At 35.7% G+C, this 13,275-nt stretch overlaps 1 protein-coding gene across 1 annotated transcript in view; it reads right to left on the bottom strand.

The window, feature by feature from the left end:
• Window positions 1–13,275, bottom strand: part of MYCBP2 (MYC binding protein 2) — a 272,440-nt gene that overhangs the window by 223,229 nt on the left and 35,936 nt on the right. Inside the window, exon 3 of the mRNA XM_027116051.1 lies at window positions 6,132–6,347. Coding sequence (XP_026971852.1) covers window positions 6,132–6,347 — 216 coding nt within the window. The remainder of the gene's footprint in view (window positions 1–6,131; window positions 6,348–13,275) is intronic.

Here is a 13,275-nt window from a genome sequence, read left to right as displayed (position 1 = left end):
TGTTTCCATTTTGCCAACTAAACTGGGATCTCCTTGTGGACACAGAGTATATCTTAACTAATATCTCCCATGACTATCCCACTGCCTGCACATGATAGGCAGACAACAAATATTTATTTACTCTCTCAGCTGTGTGCTAAAAACCACTGCGACTTGTCCGACAAGGGTTAAATCAACTGCAGGCAAGTCAGTTGCAGTTCTGATTACTATCTGCAAGGTTTCTGAAGAATACAGATATGACTGAGAAGTCAAAATAACTAATAGGACTGTCTTTAGAGAAGTTATCTAAAATCCTAGAATACCTGATTATAGCTAAGATTATAGAAGTGCTTGTATAGAGTTTCAATTAATTAAATGGAAATGAAAACTTGCCATTTCATATAGTTTATTTTCCTGAAACAGACTAGAAAATAAAAACATGCTGTCCAAGATTTCCATCTGTTTATGTCCGTACAGGAAACAAATCTGAAGTCAAAGATCTCCTGAGTACAATACAAAAGTAGGGCTCTATTCTCAGGCCAGTAGGAGACTACTCTATCCATCAGTCTTGAAGATTGCTTACTCTACCACTACCAATCATGACTTTTCATAATTCAAAGAATTCTTCACGGATGACATTTTTGGCTAGAGTTTCTTTTTGTAAGTAGATTCCTATAGCAACAGAGAAAGTATTGAACCTTTGCAAAAACAGTAAGGCTACTTACTGAACATATTCCCGAGCTGTCTCTCTAATAAGTTTAAGGTATGATAACAAATGTATGACAACAGGTAACTCAGGTGGGCTGCCCAGGAGCAGAGCACTAGATGGCTTTCGTGAAAAACACTCATAAAACGTTAGTCAAAACGATCAAGACAAGGAATTACCCGTCTGTCTAGGTTAACCACTGTGATTCTCGCTTATCATCTTATCATCTTAGTTCGGTGTGGATTTTTTTTTTAATAAGGGGGAAAACTAATTCATTTCCAGAACTGTGATATGTATTCACTATACAACAAAATAAAAATCAACCTCAAGTTTTCCAATCATATTTAGCTTTGAATCATTGAGCAAAGGAGCACAACACGTTGTGAATTAACACTTTTTTCTGAGGTTTGGCTGAGAGTATTTTACTATATGTACAAACTTTACACTTTGAAGCCTGTCTTATAGTCACTGAGAACACACTATATGTCCTCCCTCAATATTAGGAAGGAAGAGTATAAGGACAAAAAAATATATAATACTGCAAATACAATATGATTTCATTTGTACAGAAATAAATGTATTTTTAATGTGCATATACAAAAATGTTTACAGTGGGTATTTTTGGTTAATAGGATTTTAGAAATAACTTCTAATGTAAAATTTTCTTTTCCTTTTTATAAAAATGTTCTCCATTTTTTCAAATTATCTACATTGATTATGCACTGCCTTTATAAATAGCAAAATAAATGATTAATAAGTTTGACTGCTAAATAGTTCATTATAATAAGATAACACACTAAGCACTCAATACGTGCCACGATAAACTACAACTAACCACCAAACACACGGTCTTCCACTTCTCTTCATAAAGTAGTCTTTTGTAAATTTACTGAATGTTATCTTTACTGTTGCTTTCAAACAATTAAATCCTGAAATCTCTCTGTTATACTTGAAGGAACACAAAACCCAAATAATTAACTGGTACAGCTAGTCCAATGTGACTGTTGAGAAAAGTGAGGCAAAAACATATTTGGCCAAAAAAAAGAAAAAAAAGTCTTCTGAGGTTTTATTTTTCTCTCCTCAAATCACGTATTTCCAAAGGTGGCATTATTATTTCACTAACAAACAATAACATAAGCGTTTAGATACATCATATTTAGATTTAATATTAATAAACTCTTTGCCATTAGAAATTATATCTTCTATTAAAAACTCCTAGAATCAGTTCTAAGACTTACAGAAAACATTTGAACAAGCTCAAAAGGAAACCAAAAGTAGATTTACATATTACTACAGAGTGAAGTATACTGTCTTTAAAATTTTCTTCTCTAAAGTAAATATTTGGTAGAGACATCATTTACAAATAATAAAAATTAAAAATCTAGAGAGGAGTGAGAGAAGGGAGGAAGAAGAGCAAGGCACAGGGGCGGGAAGAGGAGAAGAATTCTGCTCCTCAGAAGATCCAGGTGTGAAATGTCTAACCTCCTAGCCTCTAACGCACCTAACCTCCTAGCCTCTAAATTTATCTACGGCTTCTACCACCTTCTTCCCTTCTCTTCACACCCAGAGGAAAAAGTGCTCTTACAACTTTTCAAAGCTAATTTAGTTTTTAAACAATGTTCTTGATCCCACCTACTGCTCCATCTCTAACAATTTTGTGTCAACTTCTGTCCCAAAACTGTATGCCTAGCTGGGACCTTTCTTTTGAACTTCAATCTTACATAGTGAGCAACGGACATCTCACAGCTCCTTTACACTCAGTATGGCCAGAACTAAACTTAATCATCGTTCCAACAAAGCACTGTTTCTCCTCCAGTTCTTTCTCTTTAAGTAAATGGCATCACCACCTAGAAACTTCAGAAATATTTTTACATTCTACCTTCTCTTTCAGCCTTCATAACCAACTAATTAACAATTCCTGACAATTCTACTTCCTTAATATTTCTTTTATGCCAAACACTGCTACTACCCTAGTTGCATCCCCCATGAACACTTCAGACGACTGCAATAACTGGCTCACTGGTCCCTTTGCTCTAGTCTCCCCAGCCTCTAGTGGATCTGCCTTTCCAGCACCCGAGCAACTTTAATAAAATACAAGTCTGATCATAGTCTTTTGCTAAAAATCTTTCATGTTTCCAAGTTACCAGACAAAATCTGAAAATGGCTGCATGACATTTAAGGCCCATGATCCCGTTCTCTACTCTTGCCCTATTCAGCCAGTCCACTCTAGCCAAAGCTGACCACTTGTGCTTTTGTAACGATGCCATTCTCCCTGCCTGCGGGTGCATCTTCAGTCAGTGCTACGTCCTTACTCCACCGGGCTCCACTATACCTTGCACACCCCTATCAATCCTTAGGGCACTGGACATGCCTGCTAGACATAACTTTCTTTACGGTGGGGATTGTTTCTCATCATTTTATTCTCAGGGCCTAATAGAATGCCTGTTACAAACTGAATTTACTGAATTTAGAAGTATATAAATGAATCTGTGTACATCTACATCTTTTAACAAAATATGAGGCATGACTAGCCTCAAATAAGTTTGGATGGGAAATATGAATCCTAATATTCATATTACGATTTTAATATTACTATTAAAAAATTATGCAGCTATGAAATTTGGAGCGCTTTAGAAGATCTGGAAATCAGATCGTGAAAGACAGTTTGAGCTGGGTAAAAACTGTTTTTGGTAAGAAAGGTATACTTTTAAGCGGGTGGGGGTACGAAAGTACTATTTTAAATGATTACTGACCTGCAAAAAAACAAAAAGCAAAAAAATCTGACAAGCAAGGTCTACATCAGAGTCAAAAACAATTTAACTAACTTTTAAAAGTCAAGAAGGGAAAACACAGAATTGTATCAAAATGATACCTTGACAACAAATAAAAACTGTCTTCATTATGTGAAATAAAAAAGAAGCAGGAGACAAAGAAACATCCGCAAGAAAAAGGAAAGCGACAGCCACACATTCAGGAGGAGCAAGAGAGAAACAACAAAGAAAAGGGAGGAACTGACATGAAAGAGCATCTGGAGCAGAGGCACAGAAATGGTCAAAAGGAAAAGAAAAAGTCCACATTTCTCACCTGCTCTCACACTCCCATCACCTCAAACCCTAAAGGCTTCATCTCTTCTTCTGTGCCCTGCAAACTGCTGCCTAAGACCTGAAAGTTTCACTCCCTGCCCTGCCCCCACCCATGGCATTCTGACTACCTCTGCATAAAGGCATCCCATTGTTCCTTCTTCTCTGATCTCACTGATTGTCTAGAGGTTTCATTTCCTTGGATATGAAGTATTTCTTAATAAACTGATGAGTTCCCTGAAAACTAATGAAATTCATTTGGACCTACACATTTTCCTGTTTGCACCTGATACTTACAACTACAGCTATCATTTATTGAGCACACGTGCATTTATTAACTCTTTGAATCCTCACTACTACCTATGAGATAGGCATTATCCCCATTTCACAGATGACAAACTGAGGCAGAGAGCGGTCAAACAACTTTCGCAGCATCACACAGCTAGTATTTTTAATGGCAAGTTTGAACTCAGGCAGTTTGACTCTACTTCCCATATTCATCACTATACCCTGTTTCCTGACAGGTCAGTACTTGATGGAAAACTCAATATTAATTACTTGAGCTATTTGCTTTTCTTCTACTTTTCTTGTAAAGATCCCTTTTTGACTCTGCATCTTTTAACTCTGTTAATCATGCTAAAAATTCACTGTCTTAAGAATGCCTGATATTTTATTTCTTTAATACTCATTCATCCTGATGTTTTAAAACAGCCTAAGAATCAGTTGTTCTTGATTGTGCAGTACCTTTTAAATTGACTATAGTTTATTATTCAAAATCTGCATACCTGTGTGAAAGGTTTCTCTGGGTCTTTATTTTCCTTCCTAATGTTGAACCTAAGCTGAGTGATTACTATAGTACAGTGGGACTCACCCACACACAGAATGGAATTCTTATAACAAAAGTATACTTGATTCCTTCATATCCCCATATCCTAACTTAACAATGTATTTTTCCTCAACCTCCCCTAATTAAGCATAAGAAATCAGAATTAGAGACCATGCTCTTTACCTGGAGAAACTTATATGGAAAAGATGAGCCTGTTTGTTTTAAGTTGAAGAAAGAAGCTAGTAGAGAAGGTACAGTTAAGGACACTGGAGAGAAAACGAGTAAGGGGAAAAGGGTCCCAAGAGGAGATAAGGACATTTGAAGGTGGCTGATTAAGAGGCTGAGGAACTTCACAAAACCTCTACTACTCTATGAAACAGGAAGCAAGTCAACTGCTGAGAATAAGGTGAGAAGACCCTGACAGTAATGATAAAGGACAGTGGTGAACTTATGAAGAGCCACCATGAAATGTACAAAATAAACAGATCAGGAACACAGCCTCTATCTGGCTTCTATTTCCAAGTAGTAAAGTAAGTATTTACATGATATCTTATGTATGCATATAAAGAAGTTTTCAAGGCACAATTTTAAGGTATCCATTTAGTAAAAAGACAATATACACGAATCATTTATGATAAAGGAAATCATTTCAAAATGTCTGTATTTAGAAAAAAAACAAATGCATAAATCATTTATAATAAAGGTAACATTTTAAAATATGTTTATATTTTTACCCATTCTTTTGTTAGAAATACTAACTACACATACTATATAGAAAAATACATATATAAAGTAACATGATAGTCTTAAAATATACCAATGCTTAAATAGAACAGAGTACCTTAAGAACAGTTTGTTCTACTTCAATACATGTTTCTATAACACCAATTAGATTATATGCCTCTGGTAAATATGGGAGTGATATCAGAACAATGCAGAATTGGTTCATATGTAATTTTTTTCCTAGGCAAAAGGAGCCAGGATAGCAAGAGTACAATTAACCTTATGCAGAAAAGGCAAAAGCTCTCAGCTCAGCTGCTGCACAACCAGGAGCACTTCTAGCTCTATTTCAAGAAAAATTAAAATGTATACCTGTACCCAGAGGGAGGGATGTGTCCCCAGCTTTTCGTGGCTCTTGGCTTGTAGTAATTTGCACTTCCTCTTGTGCCCACCTTAATAGCAGCTCACTGGCTCAGAGTCCCACTTCCATCTGCAATGGCTCAGTGCCCACAAGCCACCATTTCCCCTGTACTGCTTTTGTACATTTTTAACAGCCCCTGTAACAGACTCCAAGCCACTGAACTCCCTTCCTATGCTTTCCAAGTACTCCCCACTGAGGTACCAATTGTTGACTTTGTTAGCACTCCAATTATAAAGTTGCATAAAGTTTTCCTGATCTAGCTCAAACCTATTTTTACCCATAGGCTCTGTTATTTTCAGTGTGCAATTTTATTAAAAGCAAGGCATTTTAGCAATGCAAACATATGTATTAAAGCCCAAATATGTAGGTTATGCATCAAAGTGGATCTTAGTGACTTACCTTTGGAAGCTTGATAGGGGGCTCTTTGGATTCCTCCTCTTCATCACTATCTGATTCTCCACTCTGCACAGAGTTCTTAGATGCAGCTGCCAACGATGTTTCCTTTTTCTGCCATTCCAGAACGCAATGGCGTACATTGCAATAAATATTAAATGCCGAAGGATTGCTATGTAGTTTGATATCTGGTATGATTACTGTATTCTCCAAGTTTTCAGACTGAAATACAGGATATAATATTTCAATTTTATATTCCTTTCCATCATCATCAATTCTCATTTTTTTAAAAAAATTAAATATTAGACAGGCTAGATGATTTGTAGAAGTCACATAGGTGATACAGCAATAACCAACCTGATAAGGGCTGGAAAGACACCAGCAAAAAACTCATCAGGACTACCCTTTTACCCCACAATAGGAAAAGAGCCAACAAAGCTCAACTGCTGGATTCAAAGGATATTCATTTGTTGCTTTTCTGAGGGACACCAGATGTACTGCAGAGTCTCAAAGGCCTACTACAAATGTTGAATTACATTTTGATTTCTTTCAAAAGTAGATATAGGGCCTTAAACAGAAATTAAGACTAAAAAAAAAAACTAATCCCTTAACTTTAGTCAATTCTAATTTCATTCTCATTCAAATAATGGTAATGCTAAGAAAACTACAGATTATGGGCATATGCTTTCTGAAAGCTCTCTCTTAGCTATCTGTCTTAATAAGTACTACAAATCACATGTTTGGTACTTTAATTGTTAAAATTAAATGCTCGGGAATTCCCTGGTGGCGCAGTGGTTAAGAATCCGCCTGCCAAGGCAGGGGAAACGGGTTCAATCCCTGGTCCGGGAAGATCCCACATGCCGCGGAGCAATTAAGCCCGTGAACCACAACTACTGAAGCCCACGTGCTGCAACTACTGAAGCCCGCACGCCTAGAGCCCATGCTCCACAATGAGAAGCCACCGCAATGAGAAGCTGTGCACTGCAAAGAAGAGTAGCCCCCACTCACCGCAGCTAGAGAAAGCCCATGCACAGCAACGAAAACCCAACACAGCCAAACAAACAAACAAACAAAAACAACTAAATACTCAATTTGTATTTTGGTCCAGCATTTTATTCATCAGACTCCAACCACATTTTTGAGATCAACATTTACATCATAAATATACAGAACTAGTTTAAGATAGTCTACAAATGCAAATTCCAACAATTAGAGTATGTCCAACAAGTATCCAAGGTAAATAAAATGACACTTTGAGTACCAAGAACATTTAGTCTCAAAATTCTACCCTTCTTCCATAAATAATTAGGAAAAAAATGGAGTACTTCTTGTTAAATCAAAGTATACTAAAGTTAACTGACATATAACATGTAAATAGGTCTTCCAGAGATATTAAAAACAAATATTAATAATTCAAATCCAACAATACTCTTAAAAAGATGATACATCATGATCAACTCAAACAAGGATGTACAACACTGGAAAAGCAATCCAAAATCCACACCAACAAAAGTAAGAGAAAAAAAAAATAAGACACTGTAAATAAACATGGAAGAAGCATTTGACAAAAATCAAATACCCATTCATGACAAAAGCCTAAGTAAATTAGGAACAGAAGAGAATTCCAAAACTGGATTAAGGGTATGTATGAAAAACACACAGCTAACATAGTAAAAGACTGAATGCCTTCACCCTAGATTGCAAACAAGGGAAAGATATCTACTCTCAGCAATCAGACTCAACAATGTGCTAGATATGCTATCCAGTGCAGTAACCCAAGAAAAAGAAATAAAAGGTATAGTTAGAAAGAAGAAATTATCTCCTAGAAATCAAATGTGTTTATTTGTAGGAGACATAAAAAAGAATCTTAGGTCTGCAAAAAAGAGTCACTAGTAATAATGTGTGGATTTAGCAAAGTCACAGGGTACCAAATAAATCTATAAAAATGAATAATATATCTATATCCTAGGAGTAAACAATTAAAATATGTAGTTTTAAAACTAGTAGCAGTAAAGTTACAGACTGGGAGAAAATGTTTGCAAACCACGTATCTGACAAATGACTAGCATCCAGCATATATAAAGAATTCTCAAAACTCAGAGAGTAGAAAACAAACAAGCAAGCAGCCCAATTAGAAAATGGGCAAAAGACATGAACAGACATGTCACTGAAGAAGATATACAGAAGGCAGATAAGCACATGAAAAAAAGTTCAATATCATAAGCCATTAGGGAAATGCAAATTAAAATAAAATGAGATTAGTACACACCTATCAGAAAGGCTAGAGTAAAAAATAGTGACATCAACAAATACTGGTGAAGATGTGGAGAAACTGGATCTCTCATACATTGCTGATGGGAATGTAAAATGATACAGAGACTAGAAAAAGTACAGCTTTTTCTTAGAAAATTAAACATGTATTTACAGTATAATCCAGCAGTTGCACTCTTAGGCATTTATACCAGAGGAATGAAAACTTATGTTTATAAAAACACCAGCACATGAATGTTCATAGAAGCTTTATTCAAAATAATCAAAACTGGAAACAACTCAGATGTTATTTAATGAATGAAGGGTTAAGCAAACTGTGGTATATCCATGCCATGGAACGCTTACTCAGCAATAAAAGGTGCAAGCTTGGTATATGCAACAACTTGGATGAATCTCAAGGAAATTATGCTAAGTGGAAAAGAACCAATCCCAAAAGGTTACATACTGCATGAGTCCATTTACATAACATTCTTGAAATGACAAATTACAGAGATGGAGAACAGATTTGTGGTTTGCAGAGGCTAGGGACAGGGTAGGGTTTGGAGGTGTCTTTGTTTATACAAAAGTAGTACAACGGTTCCTTATGATGAAACTGTTCTACACCTTCACTGTAGTAATGGTCACAAACACCCACACATGATAAAACTGCCTAAAACTAAATACACACAAACAAATAAGTGCATGTAAAACTGGTGAAATCTAAATAAGATCTGTAGGTTCTATCAATGTTAATTTCCTAGTAGTGATATTTACTATAGTTATGCTATACCTTACCAATGGGAGAAAATGGGTAAAGGGTACACAGGATCTCTCTATATTATTTCCTACAATTGTGTTCACATTACAATCTCAAAATTAAAACAAAATTTTTAAATAATAGCATTTACAATAACATCGAAAATATATAATTATTAGTTAAATTTAATAAAATTATGTACAATCTCTGTTCACTGAAAACCAAAATAATGTTGCTGAGAGAAATTAAAGAAGATAAATAAATGGAGAGAGAGACCATGTTCATCAATGAGAAGATTCCATTTCATTAAAATGGCAGTTCTTCCCGAAACCTATATTCAGTGAAATCCCAATAAAAATTCCAGAGGCTTTCTAAAAATGGAAATTTACAAGTTGATTCTAAAATTTATATATAGAAACGTAAAGAACCTAAATTAACTATAGCAATTTTTTTTAAAAAGACCACAGTTAAAAACATATGACCTATTTCAAAACTACTATAATGAAGACAGTACAGTACTGGTATAAAGGTAAACATACAGATTAATTAAACACAATAAATTCCAGAAATAGGCTTAAACAAATACAGTCACCTGGTTTTTTACAAAGGTGCCAGGATGATTCAATGGGAAAAGATGTCTTTTTAAGAAATGATACTGGATCGACTGAATACCAACATGTGGAAAAATGAACATCAACCTTTATCTCATACCATACACAAAAATTAACTTGAAATGGATCACAGACCTACATGTAACAGCTAAAACTATAAAATCTGTAGAAGAAAATATAGAAGAAAATCTATGCGACCTTGGGGTAGACAAAGACTTAGAACATGTGAATCATAAAAAAAAAACCATTCGTTAAATTTATAAAACTTAAAAACCTTTGCTCTTATAAAGCACTCTACAAAAACAAAAAAGGCAAACCATAGAAGAGGAGAAATTATTTGCAACACAGCTGACAAAGGACTTTGATCTAAAATGTATAAAGTACCCTCAGAATTCAATAAGAAGACAGTTATAAAAAGGGGACACGAGTTGAAGAGATTTCACAATAAAAAGACATAATTGGTGAAAGGCACATCACATGATGATTATGATACTCACAACATTAGTCATGAGAGAAAAGCACAGTAAAACACCAGTGAGATACCCCTATATACTTATCAGAATGACTAAAATTTCGTGTAACACTCTTATAGAATGAAAAACAGTGATATCTTTTCAGGAGTATTTTTTTTTCCTGGCATACAAACTTTGACCATAATTATTCCCTAGGAAATAATTTTAACTGCTTTAAAATCATTCATTTTCATCTATGATTCTAAATGCCCCTTTATTTTACAAAAGAATAAAATTAATGTATTAAAAAAATGACTAAAATTTGAAAAGCTAACAAGATCATGTGTTTGCAAAGATGTGAAGCAACTGGACTTCTCATACACTACTGGTGGAACAGTAAAATGGAATAATCACTTTGGAAACAGTTTTCAGTTTCTCAAAAAGCTAAACATTCATCTACTACGCCACCTGCGAAGAAGAGTTAACACTGAGTTAACACTGCTTACTCCTTGTATTTCTCCAAGGGAACCATCACTGCCCTGGCCAGTACTTAGGAATGTGGTCTTTAGAGTTTCCTTTATATTAGGTATTGATGATTTTGTTACATACTCCTAGAGCAACCATACCCACTGGCTTGTCCGACTGCTTTGCAGAAATATCATGACTGACGATGTGAACCCAAGTTTCACTTGCTATGGCTGGCTGCATATCAGGATGTGTCTATGTGACCAGGTCCCCATAAAAGTCTCAGATCCTAAGACTCAAACGGGCTTCCCTGGACAGAAATGTTCCACACATATTCCTGCAGTTCACCACCAGAGAGAAATCATGTCCTGTGTGCTCACACAAGGAAGGACCAGGAGGCCCAGGCCATTACTCCCTAACCACCAACACATTTATTTTTCCTGCTGTTTACTCTGTACTTTTTGTTGTAATAAATCTTAGCCATTAGTATAAATTGCTTTCGAGTCTTATGAGTCCTTCTGGCAAATCATCGAAGAAAACATCACTTAATCATCCCACTCCTAGGTATTTACCCTCCCCAAAAAACAAAAACTTATACCCACACAAAGACTAATACACAAATTGTTCATAGCAGTTTTATTTGCAAGGGACAGAAACTGGAAACAACACCAAAACGTCCATCAACAGATGAACAGATTAACAAATTGGGATATATCCAAACAATGGGATACTAATCAGAAAAAAAAAAGGAAAGACTATTAATATATACAACTACATCAACACAACTCAAAATCATTATGCTGAGGGAAAAAAGCCAGATGCAAGACTATACCCAGTATGATCTCATTTATATGAAATTCTAGAAAATGAAAAATAATCTATAATGACAGAAAATATACCTGTGGTTGTGTACAGCTAGGGCTGTAAGGAGGGATGGAATGCAGCAGAGGATGAGGAAAGCCTTGGGGATGATGGAAAATTTCTAAACCTTGATTGTATCTTTCAAAACTCACTGAATTGTACACTTTATATCCCTGTCTCAGGTTCTACTATTAAGGAACCTGATCTAAGGCAGATACATTTGGTAGCAGGATGCTGAGGAAGTTTCCTGTGTAATGGATTTGACTTCTCTTATAAGGCAGTGAAGTCATTTGCTGGAGAGCAGAATTTATCAGAAGTTTGAGGAGAGTGGCAAAGGTCTGAAATAGCCACAGGAAAATTGGAAGAACTATCTGACCAGAAAAAACAAGAAGAGAGTCTGTCTATGGATGGTCCATTTGATACTGGTAATCATGAAACTGTACTGGTATCAATAAATTCTTGTTTAACTCCTTTTAGCAGTACATGGTACTCACCTGCAGGGAAAGAGGGAAAGATGGCTGGATTTGTACAGGACTGAGTTTTGTCAGATAAATCCAACAAATGTACATGAGAGAAAGGAAGATGTGGTAGGCAGAATAATGGCCTCCAAAAATATATACCCCCTAATCCCTAGAACCTGAGAATATGTCATCTTACATGGCAAAAGGGAGCTGGCAGATATGACTAAATTAAGAATTTTGAGATGGGGGATTATTATGGATTATCTAGGTAGGCCCAAAGTAATCCCAAGGGTCCTTATAAATGGGAGAGGGTGGCAAGATGGAAGGAAGCACAACCCAAAGAATGCAGGCAGGCTCTAGAAGCCAGACAAGACAAGGCAATGAATTCTCTTCTAGAGCCTCCAGGAAGAATATAGCCTTGCTGACACTCTGATTTTAGCCCAGTGAGATCCATTTTAGACTTCAGACTTCCAGAACCATAAGATAATTTATATTGTTTTAAGCGATAAAGTTTGTGTAATTTGTTACAGCAGCCATAAAGAACTAATACAGGAGATTAAGTAAGAATTTTTCTAAAAATACTGTAGCATCTATACTGGATAAGAAGGAAAGTAAATGAAGGAGATGGCTAATGGAGAAACAGAGGGGTCAATGACAGCAATAAAGAAGGAGATGAAGAAGTATAGCTAAATGGCATTTTAAAAATAACTTTTATAAAAAGAGAGTGGATAAAGAATACTCCAAAAACAGTAATAGAGGGCAAAGAGACTAACACCACCATTTTATGAGCAGTAAATGTTTCTTACTCATCTTTGCATCCCAAATACCAAGCACAAGGCCTGCACAGAGTCAGTGTGCAATTAAAGTCTGAGGTGTAAATGAAGTTTTTTTATATCAGTCTTATCACAAGCTGCTCCTAAAAAAGCAGATATAAAACCTGAAGGCCAACAGAAGAAAGATGAATTATGAAGGGAGCAAAGCTAGTTAGAGACAGAACTGAAGTGGAAGAAAGAGCTTGACGTCCCATATCTTCCTGGATATCACATGCCACCACTTTTAGGAAAATCAACAAATGAAACCTTACAAAGGGCTTTAAAAGATTTTCAATATTCCCATATTCCAACTCTGCACACAGCAACAAAAAGTGGAAAAGGGCTAGAAGTAGTAAATCTGAATGACTATTTACTTGTTAAAGGTTTTCACATACTAAGTATAGTAAGAATGCTTTCCACTTCCCTCTTCTGTCCCCAAAGCAGTAGTATGACATGATATAGTGAACATATATTATTTATC

Source organism: Aethalodelphis obliquidens, unplaced genomic scaffold (assembly GCF_003676395.1).
Source record: "Aethalodelphis obliquidens isolate GAN/ISIS:26980383/991018 unplaced genomic scaffold, ASM367639v1 scaffold15, whole genome shotgun sequence".
Classification (NCBI taxonomy): Eukaryota; Metazoa; Chordata; class Mammalia; order Artiodactyla; family Delphinidae; genus Aethalodelphis; species Aethalodelphis obliquidens.
The sequence above is the reverse complement of the archived record's forward strand: the minus strand, read 5'-3'. Positions and strand labels throughout refer to the sequence as shown.